Raw genomic sequence first — 23,022 nt, 5'->3', positions numbered from 1 at the left:
TGTAGCTTTCCTCAGGCAAGAGATCCCCCAGGAGGCCAGGGATTCCAGGGATGGCTCAATTTATCAGCAGGGCCTGGCAGAATGGTCACAGGAAGTAAGTGTTCTGGAAGGCCAGGCTGTGCCAGGGTGGGACCCAGTCACTGTGGCTGGAGCAACGGCTCTGGTTGCTAAGAGGCAGAAACATAGAAGGAAGGAAGGGAGCCCTTAATTGGGTGCTTGGAGCAGAGAGAAGCAAGTCTAGCCTCCTTTATCATTTCCCCAGTAGATTGCCTCTTCCCCTCTTGCTTGAGATTCTAAGGACTAAGCCCACCCCAAACCCCCCAAGCAAAGTTTCCAACCCCTAACAAGGACACCACCCCCATCATTCCATTCATTACTTGTCCCTGAGAAGATTCCTTGGTCTCAAGAGTCCAGGCTGAGGCCCCATTCAGAGGCCACCCTGCAGCCTCTCAGTTGGGCCCCTTGGGCTGGATCATTACCGTTTCTGCCTGCGAGCATCTGGAAGAATCGCGGACACTCCACTTCCACAGTCTGTCCTGGCTCAGAGGAGGGCCAGCAGCTCATGTTGTCCCACAGCCCCTCACAGCCTGCCAAGAGGAACAACATCAGACAGGGAAGGAGTGTGAACCAAGGGCCAACCCCACTGCCCTGTCATCATTCCCAACACCCTCACCTGTCAGGAGCTCCCATTAGGTACTGCCCTTTTAGTGCCTTTTCATCCTTGGGGCCTTGGAGTCTGTCATCTACATGGGAAGTGTTCAATGTTGAAGACGAAAGGAAGGAAGGGAGGGAATGAGGGAGACACAATCCTCACAAGTGCAAGTCTGGATTTCTCTAGAGCAGAAACATCTCTTGGCCTCAGTTTGAATTAAATGACAGTGGCAGTGGGCCTCCATCCTGACTGCACAGTAGAAACATATGGGGAAGTTTAAAAAACATGAATAACTGGATCATACACTCAGTGATCCTGATTTAATTGGTCTTGGGTGGGTCCCAGGCATGATAATGTGTTAGAGCTCTCCAGGTAATTCTAAAGTGATTGTAAGGTTGAGAATCCTTGTCCCGTGATTCTCAAACTTCAGCTTGCATTGGAATGATCCAGAAGGCTAGTTGATAGATAGCAGAGCCCCACCCCCAAGAGTCTTGGCAGAACTTGGGAATTTGCATATCTAACAGGTTCCCAGGTGAGGATGATGCTACTGGCCTGGGAGCACATGTTGAGAGCCAGTGTCCTGGCCTTTGGGAGCAGCTATACCAGTGTGGCTCCTGCATTTGTAGTGGAAATATTGTTAAGGACATTGCTTTCCAGCTCCCTGGGTTCCCTTTACGAGACCCCTCCTGGAAGAAGAACCTGGTCTCAATGCCATGAGAAGCTGAAAGAATGGTGAAGAACTACCACACATCTGTCCTTATAGACATTGAATCTTGAGACTGTTCCCTCTTTGACTTGACTGCCAGAAAGCTCAGAACCACATTTGTGACCCACTTCTGGTAACTGACGGACTTTGAAATGAATCAAGAAGATCACTGGTGTCTTCAATGCAAAACAAGGCACTGTCTAAGCCAGGCTTCTGGGTTATCTGGGTGTTCGGATGGTCTTTGGGGACTTTTACTTTCCTTGAGCTACTGTGCAACTCTGTAAGTTGTAGATAACTGATAACAATGCAATTGATTTTTGTCCAGAGCCATGCAAATGCATTCAGCCAGTTTTGCATCTATTTGTAAACTCATTTTACCATTCAGCCTTATTCATCGGGTATTTTGAATTCTCCTATGAACCAGTAGTAACATCTTACTGGTTTTCTCATTAATTAAATACAATGTTTGGCAGGTATTCACTTTATATATGATTGCAAATTATGATTATACTCTCTTTAAAAATTTATCATTTAACATAATCAGCCACTGATTCTCCCAGAGTTGACCCCAGGGGAAGAAACCCGGGGAAACTGCTCCCTGCGACAGGCTTCTGGGGACCCATGCCAACTGAGAAAACATCACTGTGGATAGATTTGGAAGGGGCTGGAAATAGAGCTGAGGTGACACTCATGAGATGAGAAGAGTCACCCCTCATCCAGTTTTGGGGAACAGAGCACAGACCTCCCCACCTAGAGCCCAAGACCTTCAGAAAGAGTCCAGTATCTGGAGTTCCACGGACCTGGGTTCCAATCCTGCCTCACCACCCCATAGATTCCCTAGCTAAGTATCTCTTCTATTCTGGGGGAAACAAATGCCCTTCTTCTGAGGATGAGATCAACCCTTACTCAGTGGATGCAGATGAAAGGTAGCTCCCACCCACCTGTCCTCCAGACTCCTTCCTAGTTCATCCTGGTCAGAAGGCTGGGCTAGGCTGGGGTGTCTGAATTGCAGGGTAGTTTTTAGCTCCAGGGACAGGAGATGGGTGTGATCTGTATCCAGGGGGCAAATTCCCAGCTTTTGTAAAGAAAGAGTAAGAGCCTCTTTTCAGGTGTGAATACAACCAAAGTCAAAGCACCAATATCTTTCTGACATCTGTGTCCCCTCTAAGTGAAGTTCCCCTGTGACCTGTCCCACTTCAGAGGGGGCTAATCCTCCAGCATACATCAGAAATCATCTGGGAGCATGCTAAGCATGCAGATCCCTAGGCCCCACCCCAAGAGATACTAATTCAGTCATTCTGAGACCCAGAAATCTGCTTTGTAAGAACTCCTTAGAGATGCTGCTGTCTGCTTTGAGAATCTCCTTACTGCTCCTCCCTCCTCCCCACAGTGTGGGACCCTCTTTCTGGGCTCAGAACCACACCCTTGGCTCCCAGGAACAAATCTGAGAGAGTGAGACAGGCAGCTCCCTAGGGCCAGGAAGGTCACTGCCAGTGGGCGGCTCCCCCTGGTTCTGAGGTGCAGACAGCTCCCCCTATTGGGCAGAGAGCCTGTGAGAGCAGGAATCTGCACCTGCAACAGACCGAGCACAGCATAGTCACTCAGCAAACATGGGAGCCACACTTGACTTCTAAATTCCATGTTAAGGTCCTAGCCTTCCAGTCCCCTGCTGGTCAGGTCCGGCTGGGTGCTAGCAGGGGTGTGCTTTACACATGGGAGCTCATTTACTCCACAGCAGTGCAGCCAGTGGGTGCCTGGACTCACAAAGCCAGGAAAGGGAGGCCAGGAATGCCTGACCCCACTGCTTGCAAGTTCAGACACTCACAGGCTCTGCCCACTTGTCCTGTGTCCAGGTGGCACCAACCCCCACTGCAGCCAGGCTGAGGATGCTGGGGAGAGGCCAAGAGGTGGAGAGGAAACAGGGTCTGAAGCTTAGAGGATGCAGGGAGGGGACTGAGAGTTGGGAAAGTGAAGGCAGATGTGACCAGGCAGTAGGATCAGCGCCCAGAGGGAGGAGGAGGAGGAGAAAGGAAAAGGGGGTGGGGGTGGGAGGAGGTAAGACCTGAGATGAGGATGTAGGGCTGGGGGCTCTGGAAGTAAAGCAGCTGGAGGGATGATAGGTCAGGCTGTGGCCTTGGCAAGAGAAGTGGCAGGAAATGGAGGGGAGAGACCGTGGGCACAGAGGGCAGGGTTTGGAAGTGGCTCCCACAGAACTGTCAAAGCATCTATAGAACAAAAGGACCATGTGTCTGTGTCCTTCAAGGAATGTGAAAGATGAGAAGCCCCTTGGATATTCCTGATCCTTCACCCAACTCTCACAGTGAGCCCTGGACGAGGAGGGGCTTGAGCTGCTCCCTGTCTGGAACTTCCCCAGAGCTTCACTGCTGTCCAGATTGCTGGTTGTCCAGATTCCAGCTCTGGACACTGCTCACCAGGCCTGAGCAGGGCATCCTAGAGTTTGTAGGCCCCTGGGTGACTCTGGCTTCCCTAGAAGCCCTTGGGACAGCAACATGGTCCTGGGAGGGCCCTTTACAGGTGATCCACTGTGTCTCTCCTCTCAGAGCTATTCCAATGTCTGAAGCCTGGAGGATGAGGCTAGCCCCTCGTCTACTCTCTTTCTGCAGAGATCTCTGTGGTGGCACGTGCCTGGCTCAGAGCACAGCCTCCCTGCCAGCTAGTGGAAGTAGGGGCAGCCCCTCCCAACTATAAAAAAATGCAAAGCCTCTTTCCTCACTTTGGGAAAAATGGAATCAGGGCTGAGCTGACCAGGTCAATCAGGACACTGGCCCACGGTTCCAGTCCATGAGGCTGGACAACCCATGTCTGGCTGGCCAGACAGATGGGGAGGGTGCCAGGGCATCTGGCAGGCTTCCTGACCTGCATCATGTCAGGCTGATTCCACAGGGACACTGGCTTGGTACTGGCAAAAGGCAGGGTGGAAGTGGCTGGTGGTGAGAAATGAAGAAGAAAGGGGAGCAGACTCCCCTGTGGGGCTCCCCTGCCAGCTGGTTCACTGCCATGCCCTTTATAGCAGACACGTGGAGAGAGAAGTTTGGGGAAGGGGCTCTCTAGGCCTGTTCTGGACAAGAATCAAACACTGTGGAGCCCGTAGGGGACAGGCAGCATCACTGACCCCAGCAGAGATGAGGAAACCCAGCTTCGGAAAGGTAAAGTGACATGTGCAGGGTGACAGAACTTATAAAGGTGGAGCCGGGACCCCTCCTGCTAGGCTGACCCTTGGTGGCAGCAGACCTGGAACCTAACTCCACATGCATTGTTCATGTCTGTGCGTTGTGACAATGGTCACACTCTCTCCCAGCCTCGGCTTCACTGTCTGGTCGTGGAAAGTGTTGGAACAGATCCAGGGTCTAAGCATGCAAGGACCACATCTCACATGGCATGCACTTTTAGCTGGTACATGATAGAACACTTTTAATTTTAATAGTTTCACATTTTTATAAGCATTTTAAAAAACCCTCACCTGAGGATATGTTTTATCCATTTTAGAGAGAGAGAGGAAGGGAGAGAGAGAGAGAGACATCGATGTGAGACAAAAACGTCAATCATTTGCCTCCCATACTCACCCCAACAAGAGATCAAACCCACAGTCTACGTATGAGCCCAGACCAGGTATCGAACCCTGGGTTTGATACCCAGTCAGGGCATATACCATCTGGCTAGGTCTTAACAGTTACACATTTTTTAAAGTGAATTTTTAATATGTATTAAAAAGTTATAGAACTAGCATATCACATTGTGGTTTTATAGCAACTATTGTTTAGGATAAGGTTAAGTTACAAAAAAAGTCAGTTGGATAAAAGGGAACCCTTGTGCACTGTTGGTGGGACTGTAAGCTGGTGCAGCCACTGTGGAAAACTGTATGGGGGTTCCTCAAAAAAATAAAGTAGAACAATTGTATGATCCAGCACTTCCACTTCTGGGTATTTATCCAAAGGAAATGAAATAAGTATGCATTACCTTAAAGAGATATCTGTACCCCTATGTTTACTGCAGCATTATTCACAATATCCAAAATATGAAAATAACCTAAATGTCCATTGAAGGATAAATAGAGAAAGAAAACGACAATAAAATATTACTCAGCCATAAGAAAGAAGGAAATCCATCCATTTATGATATCGTGGATGAACCTGGAGGACATTACAAGTATGCTAAAAGAAATAGGTCAGATACAGAAAGACAAACACTACATGATCTCACTCATCTGTGGAATCCAAAGGAAGTCAAACTCGTAGAAGCAGACAGTAGAGAGGTGGGGAAAAGGGCAAGAGGTTAGTTAGTCAAGGCGCACAAAGTTGCAGTTATGTAGGATGAATTTGTCTAAGATCTAATGTACAAGGGGGACCCCCCCCCAAATGGAATTATGTTCTGGAGGGCAGGCCCCTTGTAGTGCAGCCTTCCCCACTAGGTGAGTGTTCTAGGGGCCCATCTGTATCACTGTACCAGCTGGTGTTGTTGTGAGGGGCTGCACTCAGTTTCAGTGAATTTTTTTTTAAGACTCTTTCAATGTGTTCGTCCATTTCATGATGGGTGATTTATGAGTGCACCTGCCCACACCATGCTGAGTGTTCAGCAGTTTTTGCCCCAAGACAGCATGACCCCCATGCCCCACCCTCCCTATTCATCTGATCTCACACCAAGCAGCAACATTTTTCTGTTTTCCCAGATGGAAAAAGTCCTCAAAGGGGAGCATTTTGCTGATATGAAAGAAGTGGAAAAACAAAAGCAAACCAAACAAAACAAGAAAAACAACTGCAGAAGCACTAAAAGGCACCAAAATCGACGAGTTCAAAACTGTTATGAGCAAGGAGGGCTGGCCAGCAGTGAGGACCTAAGTAATGAGTGATTAATCAGCGTCCCATCTAATCTCCTGCCAGGGGAAATGAAGGGGCGGCCATGGGCCAGGCTCATCTTGACCTGCTCCAGGTGTGTTTGGAATGCACCCAGCTCAGGATGAGGATTAGGCTTGAAAGAAGGGAGGATATGAGGTGTTAACCCTTAGGCCATGGCCCTCGGAGCCCCAGCAGGGAAATGGCAACAGGGTTCGCTGCAGGCATCCAGGAAAAGGATGCAGCCATAGGACTACTGGGGCTGGGGTGGGGCCACAAACAGTGTCTTGCGCTTAACCATTTTTCTTGCAAGCTCAGTCAAGAAAGAGAGGAATGTCTTGTGAAAATGGGTACACAGACTGGTGGGAGACTGCTTGGATCATATCAGCAAGTTACAGATCTGCCCTCTGAACAGACTTTCCCTCCTGAAGCACAGAGCCTCAGGCTGCTTGTCATTTTCTGAAGACAGGAGTAGTGAGTCTGGCACTGCCGGGCACCACCTCCCGCGGCGACCCCCTCCTCCCCCGGTGGGCAGCAGCAGCAGCACCGGGATATGGGGGCAGCCTGACTTTAGGCCTTGGCTCCACTGTGCTGTGTGTCCCTGAACAGCTTCCTTAACTTCATGTGCTGTAGCTTTCGGCCTGTAAAATGGGGGTCATGGGTGCGATTTACGACAACGTAAAATGCTTAAAGCAGTCGTGTGAATGTTAGCTAGCATTTATTTCTCACTTATCCTCCCTAAGATCTGAGAGCAGATCTTCTCGAAAGGATCTAAGCAGCTTCTCTTCCCCCCTTTAAGACTTCCTTAGGGTGAATTGACAACTAATCTGATGGATCTTGCTTGTTTGACCCCTGACCCTCACATGCCTTGAATTCTGGTCCTCTCGCCCCTCCCTTTGCTGCTGGCTCCCTGGCCTCCAGCTGCCCTTTTATTACTCTGCCTGCTCCCGTGCCCCGCCCCCACGCCTGGCCGCCGGACCTGTGGGGCTGGGCAGTGACGGCGGCCTGGGCTCTTGTGGCACAGCCCCACCGGCTCTCCCCGATGCCAGCCTTGCTGTGACGTGACGTGACAGCCGGGAAAGAGGCTGAAGGAGAGAGGGTAGCTGCTTTGAGGGTGAAACTTGAGCTGTAGAGACAGTCCTTCCTATAATAAGGCTCACAATAATGTTTTAGGGTCAGGGAGAGGGGATTGTTAAAAACAAAGTCTTTGATTTAGTCTTTCAGTATTAAAGATACTGCTGACCTCTGCTTTCTCTTCAACTGTGTAAACTTTTTTTAAACAAAATGTATCATTTGATAAAATGAACTTTTAAAAAGTTAAAAAATGGATACAAATTAAAGCTCTGTTTCCTTTTCTGCTTTCTGAGTCCCTTTGCCTCATCCTTGAAAAAGGAAAAAAAAAAAACTGTTATGAGCAGTGGAAAAAACATCTTGGTAGGTGTATTACATCAAATGGAGAATAGTTTGAAGGTAATCAAAATTTAACCATGTAAGAATAAATACACAATTTTTTTGTAAATAAATACCAGGGTTTTGGGGCCACCCCTCATACAGTATGATGAAAAAGAGCCAATTATCTTAAAGGAAAAATTATTAAGTAAGTCCCAGTACAGGTGGTGCATGGCTGCAGCTGGGCTAGAGGGACTATGGCCAGAGAGCAGGGTGGTCTGTGTGGCCTCTGGCTGCTTGCAGGGACCACCTGTGCTCCAGGGTGTGAGTGGAGAACCTCAGACTCCACTCCCCACCAGGCTCCTGCTCTGAGTTGGGGGAGGGAGGGAGGGCGTCCTGTCCTAGCCTACCTTGGGAGCTCTTGCAGGGAAGGGACAAATCAAAGGACTCGGGTCACTGTGGGGTCGGGGTAGTTTTGGGTCCACAGTGGCATAGCTGGTCACCTTGTTACAGAAACAGGAGAGTCCAAAAATCCCCAGAGTTTGCTGCTGGGGGATGGGGAGAAGTAAGCAGCTTTTCAAATGCTTCCACATGCCTGAGGCTGGTGGCTACTGTCTTTCTTATGCAAATGGCTTTAATGCATCCAAAGCCTCAGGCGGATGGGAGGAGTCTTGAACCAGGGGATGGTATGGAAAGCACACAGAGCCTACGTAAGGGTCTGTGAATGGTCAGAACTGTTTGCAACGCCCACTGCGTCAGATGACGCAGTCAGGGATATATAAGCAGCTGCAGACATTTTAGCGGGGTCTCTCAAGCTCTCGTTCCGGCTCTGGCTCTCACTGGCACTCTGGCTCTCGCTCTGGCGCTCTGACTCGGACTCTCTCTGGCAGGCTCGGGCTCTCACTCAGAGACTCTCTCAGACTCTCGCGCTCAGACTCTCTCTGGCTCTGGCTCTGAGACTCTCTCAAGCTCTCGTTCGGGCTCTGGCTCTCACTGGCGCTGTGGCTCTCGCTCTCGCGCTCTGGCTCTGGCGCTCAGACTCTCTCTGGTGCGCTCGTGCGCTCGCTCTCGCTCTCTCGTGTGCTCCCTCCACGTGGCTTGGTGAAGGGGCCTTCTCCATGTGGCTTGGAGAAGGGGTCTCCAGGCTGCTTTAAGAGGCTCTCGCCATGCAGTTTTGAGAAGGAGAGAAGATCCACCCGGTTTGCAGAAAGAAGGCAGTTTGCAAGGAGGCTGAGAATCCAGGTGGTTCTGCATTGAGAGCTGGAGGGCACCACAGCACAGAAAGGACCTCCCCAATCAGATTGAATGATTGGCAGCTGCTGGTAAAGCTGAACTGTGTTGGGAAAGTAGGGAAACGGTTTCTCTGACTTCCCTAAAACTAGCCTGGTTTGGAAGGGGGGGAGGCAAGGATATGTGTTTGTGGGTATTTTAAAGAGCATAAGACTTAACAACAGAAATCCGCAAGTAACTAAATCTATATAACTGTTAAATAAACAATTCTTTTTCTTTTCACCAAACTCTGGTATTGAGAGTTATATTTTGGCGGCGGGCAATCGGGCCCCTAACTAAAGAGCCCGTGGGTTTGTTTTCAACTGGAGCAGCCCAGGGGTTCTGTAACAATTTGGCGACCCCAGGTGGGACGTTAATAATTGCCCGTGGCAGGTCGACCCACTTGGGAGACACCTTCTGAGGGTGCCGACCGCCTAAGTACGCCTGTGTGGTGAAAAGAAAACAGAACTGGGAAGAGATTAGAGAAGTAAGGTTGTTTGCTAAAAATTATTTCTGTGTATTTCTAAAATAATGGCATCGTGGATACTAGATTTGTTTGTCCGATTAGGAGAATTCCTGGACGTAAAAGAATTATGGATGCCAGAGTGGTATATATGTTTTCTAGTCCTTGGGATTGTTTTGGTTATAGCCATTAGCATGTATGTCTGGGTTAATAAGAGCAGTTCTGGGCAAGTCCCTGATGGCAGCCCACTGGAGAGAATTTTGGAAAATTGGGATATGTACTGTCGTTATCCTATGACTAAGAAAATATTAATTTATTATTGTAATACTGTTTGGCCTGAGTATGTTCTGGGTGGTAAGAAAAGGTGGCCTGTGAATGGTACCCTGAATTATCATGTCATTAAGCAATTGAAAAGGTACTGCCTGCAATCAGGAAATTGGGAAGATGTTTATTATCTAAATGCATTTGCAGAGTTGCATAATAAGACCTTAGCAGAAATGGAGGCCCAAATAATGGTGCAGAGGAAAAAAGAGGTCTCAAAGCCTTTTCCTGAGAGTCAAACGCCGGAAGAAAGGGAGAATGAGGAAGTAGCCCTCTTTAATTCTCTAAATCCGGGAGACAAAGGCCCTAATTTGGTACCAAGCCAGGCACAGGTGGCGGCGGTTCAGGAGGCCGGAGCTTCCGCAGCAGTGGCTCCACCCCCTCTGCAGGGGGCCCAGGCTTCCGCGACTGTGGCGCCAGCGGCAGCTCCCGGGGTTTCAGAGACGGTGGCTACTGAGGCTCAGCGCCTTTTGCAGGTGGCCGCAGCTCTTGCTGTACCACCTTCACAGATGGAAATGCCTTCCGGGGCGCCCGCCCCTTTGCAAGCTCAAGGGACTTCTCTCGCGCCACCCTTTTTGGAGCCGGCCTCTGAAGTGACTGCAAGGTCAATAACTCCATCCTTACAGGAGAAGGAGTGGGTCTCCCCTGCCAGAACCCGCCAAGGAACTCAGTATAGTCAGGGGACCTCCCAATTTGGAGCAAGCCAATTCCCTCTACGGCAGTACCCAATAGGTGGAATAAATCAGCAAGGCCAGCCCTCTGGCTACTATTGGGCCCATACTCCGTTTTCCACTTCAGATTTGCTAAATTGGAAGAATTCTAACCCCTCATATAGGGAAGATCCTCAGAAAATGGCAGAGCTTGTTGCCTCCATTTTTGCCACTCATAACCCGAACTGGGCAGATGTACAGGCTCTCCTAAATATTCTGCTAACTGGGGATGAGAGGCGACTGGTTACAAGTAAGGCTAATGAAGAGGCTCAGCGTCTCCATGGAGAGGATCCCCATGGGACCCCCGACCCAACTGTGGCAATTCCTTGGACAGAGCCTAACTGGGACCCAAATGGTGGAGGCCTAGTTCCTTTGAAACACTACAGGAAGTGTATATTGGAAGGACTTAGAAAAGGGGTACCCAAGCCAAAAAGCCTGAATATGGTACAGACTATTCAGCAAAAACCAGATGAGGATCCTTCTGAGTTCTTAGAGAGGATCTATCAAGCCTATAGAAAGTACACTGATGTTGATCCACAGGCACAAGAGAACATAAGAATGGTGAACATGACATTTATTGGGCAGAGTGCCCCAGATATTAGACGGAAACTCCAGCGTATAGATGGAGTATTAGGAATGAGCCCCTCTCAGTTAGTGGACATCGCATTTAAAGTTTACCATGCAAGGGGAGTAGAAAAGAGAAGACAGGACCTGATGTTCTTTAAAACAGGCTGGAGAGGCCAAAGGAAGAAACAGGACCCTAAAGAGAGGAGGAAAGAACCATTGGGCAAGGACCAGTGTCCCTATTGCAGAAAGAAGGGCCTTTGGAAAAATGAGTGTCCAAATCGTAAGAAGGGAAGTAGAAATGAAAACCCTTGCACCCATTCGGACCTGGGGACAGAGTCTTACTGAAGACCTGGAAGACGCAAGGTCCTGAACAGCAGCTGGCTGAACAATGGACTGGTCCCTATGATGTTTTGCTAACAACACATGCTTCGCTGAAGCTGGTAGGAATCAAGCCCTGGATACACCACACACGGGTAAAACGAGCACCGCCTGAGGAGGACACAGACCCTGCTGCTGTGACTGACACCGAAAGGGAAAGTTGGACCTGCACTCCGGAAGAAGATTTGAAATTACTCTTTCGAAAAAAAGGACAGTGAACTGAAACACAGATTAAAAGTGTTTCTTTTGCTTTAGGCATGTGCTTGCAAATCTAGGGAATTTTAGCTGCCAAATACTGAGTTTGGGTAGAGTCCTTTACAGTGTGGAAAAGAATTGGAAATGGGTTATGGTTAAATCTGAATGGGTAAACATATAGAAAGGTTGTGAAAGTTTTTAAACCTGGGAAAAGGGAAACCTCAACTACTTGTGGTCTAATTGTATGGTTACTGTACCTCTGTATTGGCATTTAGCCATTGGGGACCTAGGAAAGGTCATTTGGAATTCCCTGTATTGGTTTGGCATTAGCCACTGGAGACCTATGTAAGGTCTAGAATTCTCTGAGGCCTTGGAAGGGTCTGGAATTCTTTGGTTTGGCATTAGCCATTGGTGACCTAGGAAAGGTCATCTGGAATTCCCTGGATTGGCATTTAGCCTTGGGACCTAGGAAAGGTCATCTGGAATTCCCTGTATTGGTTTGGCATTAGCCACTGGAGACCTATGTAAGGTCTAGAATTCTCTGAGACCTAGGAAGTGTCTGGAATTCTCTGTATTGGTACTGGCCATATAATCTGAAAGGAAAATTGAGGTTTCCCAGAGAAAGTTAAAAAAAAAAAACTTCACATGTAGGAAAGTGAACAAAAGAAAGTATAAGGCATGGAAATGCAATTTTGGGAATATTAGAAGGACAAGGATTTTCCTTCACACTGTGTATTTTTCTCCTACCTGATCCCTCCAGAATTTGGCAATTTAAAGGAGTAAGTAATTACATTAGGTTTCTTTGCATAAAACTAAAAAGACCAGTTGTTAATAAAGGTATTGTTAACCAAGACTTTGACTGGAATGACATGCCTGAAGGAGGCATGCTTAGGCTCTGGTTGTTACCAGAAAGCCCTGAGGAACTGGACTTGACTTTTGAAGCTAAGGAAAGCCCAGAAGGAAAAAGGCCTGACACCTTGGTTGGTTGTGCGGTTCATGGCAGTCTTTCCAGGGAAGGAACGAAGGTTGCTTTCCTGAAGGATGGATAGAAAGAACCTTAAGGCACAATGGAAAACCCAAAGGATTTGGGAAAGCAGGTGTTTGCAGGCAAGGCTGAATGGCAGGTATGTGGCTCAGCTTCTGTGCCCTAATGGGCAAACTAAAAGTCAACATGAAGGTTCCTTGTATAAGTTCCAGCATAGTAGACTTTAAGATCATATGTGATCAATCACTGCTCTTGTTGTGTTTATGCAAATGAACAGGCTAAATTAAAAACTGGACTTAATGCAGTCCCTTTACTGGCAAGGAGGGTGATCTTAAGGAGAAAAATCATGACTTAAGAAAAATTGCAATGCTCAGTGCAGCTAACTGTCTATAAAGTTTGTTTTCCATTTGAAAGTTAAACCAAGTCTGTGACATTATCAAGAATGCTTTATTTACAGGCAAGAAGAATGTCAAGTGCCTTGCAACTGGATGTCTTAACAATAAGACAGTCTCTCAGATTTGAAGACTGGTTTGTCAATTGTGTTGTGCGATTTAACATGCATGTTCTTTCTGTTTTCATAGGGCATAAGCCTATGATCTCTACCTGAGTAATTATCTGTACATATAGGCCTCACTTAAGAAGCCCATCTGCATTGTCACCTCCTGAGACTCAACGGTTTGGCTGAACTAAGTGGCTGAGTTGGTGAAGTATGGGGTGGTCTGCAGGCTTCACTTTAAAACTGGTTTTTTTTCTGTCCTAATGGCTTGGACAGAAAGGGCCCAGAGGTCTGAGAGGGGGGAAATCCAAAATTTATACCCCTCAGCCCAAACTAAGTATAGTGGGCAAAAGGGCTTTGAACAGGTGTGACGTGCCCTGCACACCTTCCTCCAAAGAAGCCATTTCTTTTCCTAACGTGGGACATTGAAAAATTAATCCCTGCCTTTTGTATATAGAGGTTATAGGTTGAATTGTGTTTTTTTAACCTTGTTGCCAAGTCTGTTGCCCTCAGAATACGACAAGAATGCCAGCTTGTCCAGCAGTACCAGCCCTTGGAAACCAAGCATGCTGCTACCCAGGAATAGCCAACTGACCTGGACTCTGCAAGATTCTTCCCCATGTGGGAAGGGCACCCTCCCCTACATCCCCACTCTTATTAGGGATTTCTAGACCCAAGGGTAGGTAGGACGACGACCACGTTCAGCAGGAAGCAGTTAGAAGAGCATGAGACCTTCGCCCATTGTCCTTTATAAGATTATAAAGGGTCTTAGTCTGAAAGGGGGGAAACTGTTACAGAAACAGGAGAGTCCAAAAATCCCCAGAGTTTGCTGCTGGGGGATGGGGAGAAGTAAGCAGCTTTTCAAATGCTTCCACATGCCTGAGGCTGGTGGCTACTGTCTTTCTTATGCAAATGGCTTTAATGCATCCAAAGCCTCAGGCGGATGGGAGGAGTCTTGAACCAGGGGATGGTATGGAAAGCACACAGAGCCTACGTAAGGGTCTGTGAATGGTCAGAACTGTTTGCAACGCCCACTGCGTCAGATGACGCAGTCAGGGATATATAAGCAGCTGCAGACATTTTAGCGGGGTCTCTCAAGCTCTCGTTCCGGCTCTGGCTCTCACTGGCACTCTGGCTCTCGCTCTGGCGCTCTGACTCGGACTCTCTCTGGCAGGCTCGGGCTCTCACTCAGAGACTCTCTCAGACTCTCGCGCTCAGACTCTCTCTGGCTCTGGCTCTGAGACTCTCTCAAGCTCTCGTTCGGGCTCTGGCTCTCACTGGCGCTGTGGCTCTCGCTCTCGCGCTCTGGCTCTGGCGCTCAGACTCTCTCTGGTGCGCTCGTGCGCTCGCTCTCGCTCTCTCGTGTGCTCCCTCCACGTGGCTTGGTGAAGGGGCCTTCTCCATGTGGCTTGGAGAAGGGGTCTCCAGGCTGCTTTAAGAGGCTCTCGCCATGCAGTTTTGAGAAGGAGAGAAGATCCACCCGGTTTGCAGAAAGAAGGCAGTTTGCAAGGAGGCTGAGAATCCAGGTGGTTCTGCATTGAGAGCTGGAGGGCACCACAGCACAGAAAGGACCTCCCCAATCAGATTGAATGATTGGCAGCTGCTGGTAAAGCTGAACTGTGTTGGGAAAGTAGGGAAACGGTTTCTCTGACTTCCCTAAAACTAGCCTGGTTTGGAAGGGGGGGAGGCAAGGATATGTGTTTGTGGGTATTTTAAAGAGCATAAGACTTAACAACAGAAATCCGCAAGTAACTAAATCTATATAACTGTTAAATAAACAATTCTTTTTCTTTTCACCAAACTCTGGTATTGAGAGTTATATTTTGGCGGCGGGCAATCGGGCCCCTAACTAAAGAGCCCGTGGGTTTGTTTTCAACTGGAGCAGCCCAGGGGTTCTGTAACAACCTGAGTTAGGAGTGAGGGCAATCTAGTGAGATAGGGGATGGGAGAGCTTTGTAAATAGGGCCACTGCTCCTGAGCCACTAGGAAGGGCTCACTTCCTCTGGAAAGGCAGGGCTAAAATAAATATAAATTAGCTGCTGCGTGGGTGGGCAGAGCACAGGGCAGGTGAGGGGCATGCCTCCCAATCCTCCAGCCTTCGTGATGGTCACTGTCATCACTAACTGCCTGGCTGGAGGGAATGGGATAAAAGGCTGGGGAAGTTTAAGTGGGAAAACAAGAAAAGACAACATAGGACCACAAATGCCACCTGGTGGAGCAGAGGAGCTGCCAGGTGCCCGTAGCCCAGTTGGACAGCACGGAATACTGGCTTGAGGCAGGTGATGTGGTGGACATAGGGTGAGCTTTGTGCCTCAATCTACTGTGGACCTCTCACTCACCTCTATGAGCCTCAGTTTCCTCATCTATAACATGAGCGTAGCAATACCCCTAGGATTTTAGTGAGAATTAAATGATTTGAATGTACAATGAAATATTTTTCAATCTATTAATCTTAGTTCTTTTTTTTTTTCTCCCGATATTTTTCCCCCTTTCTCTGTCCTTCCTCCCCAGTTTACTGGTTCATTGTCTCAGAGGGTGGCTGGAATACCTACAATCTTCTTGGCTTGCAATTCCAAAGGCCCCTGGGGGGTTGAAGAGAAACTCTGGTGTAATCAAAATGCTTAAGAGAAAACAGAAAAGGAGCAAGACTTTCCTCAGATTAGGGAGACAGGGAGGGGAGGTGAGAGCAAGACAGAAGTTTCCAGAAAGAGAGAGAGTGCCTTGCTGCCTGCCCACCTGGATGGTGGAATAGTCCAGAGGCAAGAGAGCTGTGAGGTCATGTATAGATGAGTAGGACACAGACAGCCTTGCAGAACTCATGCTTCCAGAAACAGGGTCTGTCAGCCCCCACTCTCTGGAGCAAAGCTTAAGACCAGATGGTGCCAAGTGAATCTCTGTGGAGAAGATCCAGAAAATAGCAAGGTGTAGGATTCTGCCATCCAGGAGAATGTGGTCAGAATTAATGTTATAGAAAATGGAGGCAGTTCTATTTTTGCCCACTGGAGTTTATGGACAAAAATTGGTTTCATTCATACTTGTGAACCAACTGGCACTAGGCCAGGCCCAGAGTGGTCACTAAGTAACATCAGCCCCCTTTGTCCTACTATGGCCCTGGGATGAAGAGGTGGCCCCAGAGGCAGGTCTGTTAGGGGGGGGGGCGGGGGGGGCTGGAATACTGAAAAGTGACTGAGAAGGCAGGACAGTGCCTGGGAAGCCTCCAGACCCCCCACACACCCTGGTGCCTGGCGTGCAGCCTGCCAGCCCTCTGCACACTGCAGGTCTGCCCTGTGTTCGCCCACAGAGGTGCATCCATCCTGCAGTCCTTGATTTATTTATAGACATGCTTAGATGGCTGGATGATAACCTGGGACTATTTCAGGAGCAATGGGTCAGGGTGCAGTGACATGGTGCCAGGATAAAGCCAGGCCTCCTGGGACCATGCTGGATTGGGCAGTGGGTCCTCTCCAAAGCTCCTCCACACACACTCCATGTCCCCTGATGTTCACTGTGCCTGCGAATGATCACCAGTGAGTCCAAGTTCCTCCTGCGTTGTCCCCATATGTCCTCCTTTAGCTTCTGCTTTGGTCACTGTTGACTTTCCTACTGCCTAGAGCTGCCATATCTATCTCCCTGGCATGTTCATGACCCTGCTCACCTGCACTCACCCTTTCTCCTCCCCAAGACCCCACAGTGGCTCAGGAGGACTTCCTGAGGAGCCCCTGATACCTAGCTTCATCATGTCTCCCCTTGCCCTTCTCAGTGGCACCACAGCCCCATCCCTAGGCCATCCACAGGGCAACCGGGTGAAGTTTCCTCAGTTTCACTAATGACCTGACCTATAGCATTTAGCTCAGGAAAAGTGTTGCCCTTCTTGTGATGGCTGGACCACACACAGAAATGGTCGGGATGGTGTGGGAGAAACTTAAGTTTGAGGGTGGCAAAGGCATTTAAAAGCACAGCAAAGGAGGAGCAGCTAAAGAGCCTGGGGTGGCAGGGGGGTGTTTTTCTTTAAACCAAGAAGCACAAGCCATTCCATGGGATAAACTGCCTTGAAAGTAGTGAGTTTCCCACCACAGAAAGTGTCATGGAATTAGGAAGCTGGGAAACGCTTGAGATGGTGAATGGAGGCTGTTCTATATGAGATAAAGGACCCTTCAAACCTGAGGCTGAGGCCACTTTTTGGAGTAGCCTGCCAAGTCTCCCTCCAGGAGGCCAGCTTGAAGCGAGCTTCTTAACATTGTATGCTGAGCCCTTCTCCTCCCAGGAACTGTACACACTGGTCCTTGTCCCACAGAATCCTCCTCATCCATCCCAAGAGCTCCTCTTCACCTGACCTGAGCTCTTAGTTTCATGCTTCCTCTCACACTAATTCAAGATTGGCATTGACTCTCCCTCTCTCTCTTTTCTAAAGCAAATCCCTTCTTGGGAGTGTGAGGCCATCAGGGTTTAGAGTTAAAACACTCAGCTCTGGGTCATTCTGGGTCTCCCAGAGCCTCAATTTCCTCATCTGTGAAATTGAAATAATGCTACTTACTGCACAGGCTATTTTAGGAAGTAAACAAATAGGATGTCTAAAATGTTTATAAATTACTTGTTTCTGGAAAATGAGCCAAGATCAGTTGTGCCAAGGAAAGCATTGGGATACACGAAGGGTGGAGAATGTTCTAGGCCAGGGGTGGTATCTGTCTGCCAAAAGCCATTAGGAGCAAGAAGAAAAATCAAGAAAAGGACCTGGGAATGTTTGTTAGGAAAAACTGCATTAAAAGCCAGCATGAATGAAATACTGATGTATGCTACAACATGGACCAGACTCAAAAACATTATGCTCAGTGGAAGAAAGCAGACATAAAAGACCACATATGGTATGATTCCATTTATATGAAATGTCCAGAGTCAGCAAATCCATAGAGACAGAGAGTAGATTTGTGTTTTCTTTGGGGTGCTGAAATGTTTTGGAACTAGATAATGTGGTAGTTTCATGGTTTTGTGAATGTCCACGCTAACATTTCTTTTTTGTCAGAAGATGTATGTATTTAGCACTATTACACCAGAACACATACAGAATATTGACACAATTATATGAATATGTTAATCCTCCAGAATTGGATATTTTAACAGATCCTCTCAGTTAATAAAATGTAAAACATAATACTTATAAATATACAACTGACATCAAAACCTAAATAATATTGCTTTTTAAGAAACAATGTAGAAAATGGCATTTGACCACAAATAAAGATTGTTTGAATCATATTAATAAGAGGAAAAAATTAAATAGTGGGTAATCACATGTAAAAATTAAATGTAATGAGTCATACTGTGTTTAACATAATTAACAATTAACTAAATGCCATTAAATTGCTCACTCTAAATGTATGTGAATTTCACCTCAATGGAAAAAGTCAACCCCCCGCAAAGCAGCCAGCCATTCTTCCTGCCCATGTTCGTTGGGAGTGGGCAACTAGCTGGCAGAGACAAGAAGAAAAGGTGAGGACACTAAGGCCCAGAGAGGATCAGTGTCTTGCTCAAGTCATACAGCCTCTATGTGACAGCAGCACACAAGCCTGGGTCTGTCTGACTGCCAAGCCCACACCTTCCCCGCCACCACACAGTCTCTCTGGAACATTCTTCCCTAGGGAGAGCCAAAGACTTTCCACCAGCCAGCTCTGAGAGGGTATCAGCTTCTGTAAACAGCAATAAATAGCCCAGTAGAGCAGGCCATGCAACTGCGAGGGTGACCCTGAAACATTCCCACAGAATGCTGGGAAGGCCTTGGCCCTGTAACCCGGAATAGCTGAAGAGTTAATTTTTTATTTCTGATAAGTGTGCTGGCCTTGGTGACAGTTCCATGAGTGGTATTTCCTGTGACTCGTCCAGTGTTCAAATATTAATCTCCTCCCCAGGGAGGACCAGGCAGTTTAACCATTAACCCTGCGCCCCCAACAGAGTCCCACCACCCCTTCCCCACCTTGGGTGTCAAGACAGATTCTTGTTGGGGAAGGAGGTCCTGTGGGCTCAAGGCATTGGTGGCCTGGGACTTTAGGAGTTGCTGGCTAGCAGGGCCTGGGTTACAGGGCTGGGCCCATATGTGGGTAACCTCAGCCTCAGCCCTGCAAGCGCCTTGATTCTGATGTAGACAAGATGGGCTTGCCCACTATCAATGGCTCTGCCCCTTTGTCATTTCTCCTCTCTTTTCAGACTTTGAGGGGATTTTCCTCTCATCCACCACATCGGTTCTAAGTGCCACGCTGGACCTTTGGCACTGCTTACTAACCTCTCAGCAGAAGAGGCCTGAAGGCTTTCCCAGGAGGCCAGGGCCTCAGACATTCTCTGCCTCAGGGATTTTTAAACCAGGTTTTCAAAGCAACAGACAGACCCCTTTCCGAAATGAAAAGTGCAGAAGGCTATCATGCAAAGCAGATCCAAGTGGCCTGAACCATGGGTGGCAGGGTGGGGCCAGCCTGGCCACCCTTTCACCCACTGCCCCAGCCTTGCCAAAGTCTCAAATATTACAAATCCAGCATAGCCCTTTTCTCATTTGAGGAGAGTGAAGTCCAGAAGAGAGGTGTGCAGTCAGGGCCTTACTCACCTCTCTCTAGAAAGTTAGAGCCAGAACCAGTGCAGGGGTCCCAGGAAATTTCTCAGCCCTGGATGCTTAATTAGGACCATGTAGGAGCCTTAGGGAAAACAAATCACCAGACCTGCTCCATCTCAATCTATCTGGGCATGGACACGCTTACAATTTCCCCAAGGACTGTAAATGTGAGGGCCACATCCATAGGGTAACTGGGCAAGTGGTTCACAGGAGAGGAGCCCCCAGGGGCCCAAGTGGACCCCACCCATCCATGGCAGAGGTCAACCCACACCAAGGGGCTGGGGCAGGGAGGCCGTCAGAGCTGCCCTGCCTTCAATATTCTCAACAGCCTCATGAGTTCATAAGATTATTATCCTCATTTTAAAATTGGGAAGTTGAGGAGCAGAGGAGTGAAGTCTCTCACTCAAGACAGCAGAGAAAGCAGCAGTCCTGAGATCTCGGCCCATATGCCCATTTCACCAGATTCAGACTGTCCATGGCCTGGCAGCCCACACCATCTTCTCCCATGGACGCAGGAGCAAATCTACACTTGTACTGCGGGAGCCCGACAGGAACATCAGGAAGCTCAGAAGGTCGGGCAGGAGGCTTCAGTCAGTGGGGTCACTTGGGGCCTGAGTGGGGTAAGCAGAGCCACTCAATACTCTTTCTAGGAGGACCTAGGAGAACAGAGGGCTCACCTTTCTGATTCCAGGTCAGGCTCTGGTGAGCATCCCTCCATGGGTGACATGGGCTACACTGTTCACTTCAGCTACATTTTGACAAGTCAGGCAAGCTGGGGACCATCCACATCCTCTGTGGGAGGGAGCCTTGCACCCTCAAAGGCTCTGCTTTGTCTCCCACTCTCTCCCTGGGCCCAGCTCTTTTGTTTTCTCCTCTTTCTCTGCTCCCAGGCAAGAATTTGTACTCACTCATTCACTAAGTCAGTCGACAAACACACACTAAGTACTCAGTCTTGCAGGCCCTGTGCCATGCAGTGGGGAAGAACACATTTCCTGCTCAGGTGGAGGCAGGGACAAGCCAGCAAACACATCTCTACAGTGCAGTGCAGAGGTGTCAGGAGGAGAGAAATTGTAGGAGTCAGGGTGCCCAATTAGGCCAATGGAGCTTCAGTCGTTCAGGAAGTCATTGCTGGTGGAGTTTGAAAGGGAGAGTGGTTGGCAGAGTGAAGAAGAGAGAATGGTGCTGTAGCAGAGGGATCAGCACGTGCAAAGGCCCAGAGGCATGAGGGAAACTGAAACAGTTGGGAAATCATAAGAAATTTAGTTGAGCTAAGTGGCAATGTTTGGTCTGGAGGCCTGGCCTAGACTGGAGGGCAAAGCTGAACTTCATCTTGGAAACACTGGAGAGCAATGGGACATTTTAAACACCTCAGATGATGATTTTTAACATAAATGTCCCTTATCCCTCAGTGTGAACTAGGTTCACCATCATCTCTCCCAAATGCTTGGCATTCTAAGCCTTACCTCTTAGGGCTGAATGAAAGCCCTGTACACTGTCATTTTAGGCATTTGTCTTGAGGACATGCAGATAGAGGGCAGCTGCCAGCTCTACTGCAAGCAAAGCTGGCCTTGTTGGTGCCTCGCTGCTGCTCCAAACAATTTCTGTGGTTTCAGGAGGGCTTGGGAAATCCAGAGGCTCTGGCTCAGTGGTGCCCCAGTGAGCACCTTAAGAATTATGGTCTGACTCCCCACAGACAGCTTCAGAGACGGTAGAGAGGAAGGAAAAGATCAAACAATGGGAGGAAGTCATCCTGGCCCTTTTCCTCAGGCTGTAGATGGGTGAATCGGTTAAACCCCACTGCAACATCCAAACACCCTCACCTGATGCGACCATAGCCTCATTTGCCTCATGGACAGAAGAGTCCCCAGACCTGACCTGCTCTGAAGTCTCAATTCCACATGTCTAACTTGGTCTTCCTTCTTCACCCCTTCCTCCTGTTGTTGAGGTCAAATACTTGTGGATCATGCTGGACCCACCCTCCTCCCCCACCTCACCCCCAAGGAAATTCATCACCACGTCCTGTCAGTGTTACCCCCTAAATAGCCCTTACATGTGCCCACTCCTGTCCACCTCCTCTCCTTGGAGCAGACCCTACCCATATCTCCTTGATCTTTACCTTTTCTTCATATATACGACAACCTCACTTTCAAATGCTGGCCTAGAAAAACCCTTTGTCTGGAGGCTTTCTCCAGCATTTGGAGATCACTTTGCCCCCAGGCACAGTAGGTGGGAAGTGCAAGGGAATTAATGTTCCCTCCCCAGAAGCAGCCCCAGGCTCTGACTGATGGGGAAACTGGTGGACAAAGGGAACAGCTCCTTTGCCACTCCCAGGTGTGTGTTCTATACTGGCTCCTGAAGTGCCCCAAGGGGATTAAGCTCCCACTGCCCACAGTAATAATGTAAATTCTACTGACCTTCCCTCCTCTGTCTTGGTTCCCCATGCCCCTACTGTGCTTTCCTAGAATCGCCTGACAAATAAGCCACTTGCATTTTTCCCCATTTTCTTTTTTAAATAGTTTTTTAAATTTTTCAATTACAGTTGACATACAATATTATATTAGTTTCAGGTGTACATCACAGTGATTAGACATTTATATTAGACATTTATGAAGTGATCCCTTCCATAAATCTAGTACCCATCTGACACCATACATTGTTATTACAATATTTCTGACAATATTCCCTATGCTGAATTTTATATCTCCATGACTATGTTGTAACTGCCAATTTGTACTTCTTAATCCCTTCACCTTTTTTCCTCATCCCTTCCAAACTCCCTCGCATATGACAACCATCAGAATGCTCTCTGTACCTATGAGTTTGTTTCTGTTTTGTTTGTCTTTTTGTTTTTTAGATTCCACATGTAAGTGAAATCATCTGGCATTTGTCTTTCTCTGACTTATTTCACTCAGCACAATACCTTCTAGGTCTATCCATGTTGTTGAAAGATGGCAAAATTTCATTCTTTTTTATGACTGAGTCATATATATGTACCACTTCTTTATCCAGTTATCTATTGATGGGCACTTAGGTTGCTTCCATATGTTGACTATTGTAACTAATGCTGCAACGAACACATAGATGCATATATCTTTTCAAATTAGTGTTTTGGTTGTCTTCAGAAAAAATACCCCAAAGTGGAATTGCTGGATCCTTTTTTATGTCTTATTATAGTCTTTGTTTAAAAGTCTATTTTGTCTGGTATAAGTATTGCTACCCCAGCTTTTCTGTTTGCTTTCATTTTAATGAAATTTTTTTCCATCATTTTACTTTCAGTCTATGAGTATCTTTCAATCTGAAGTGAGTCTCCTGTAGAAAATGTATGTAAGGAACTTGTCTTCTTATCCATTCAACCACCCTATGTCTTTTGATGGGAGCACTTAATTCATTTACATTTAAAATAATGTTGATAGATATGTAATTATTGCCATTTTATTCATATTTTT

At 47.9% G+C, this 23,022-nt stretch overlaps 1 protein-coding gene across 1 annotated transcript in view; it reads right to left on the bottom strand.

Moving 5' to 3' along the window:
* SCTR (secretin receptor) overlaps positions 1-23,022 on the bottom strand; it is a 98,475-nt gene that overhangs the window by 35,385 nt on the left and 40,068 nt on the right. The window contains exon 3 of the mRNA XM_090279332.1: positions 480-587. Coding sequence (XP_090135458.1) covers positions 480-587 — 108 coding nt within the window. The remainder of the gene's footprint in view (positions 1-479; positions 588-23,022) is intronic.

This window comes from Furipterus horrens, unplaced genomic scaffold (assembly GCF_987537825.1).
Source record: "Furipterus horrens unplaced genomic scaffold, mFurHor1.1.pri manual_scaffold_1, whole genome shotgun sequence".
Lineage (NCBI taxonomy): Eukaryota > Metazoa > Chordata > Mammalia > Chiroptera > Furipteridae > Furipterus > Furipterus horrens.
This window is presented reverse-complemented; position numbering and strand designations above follow the sequence as displayed.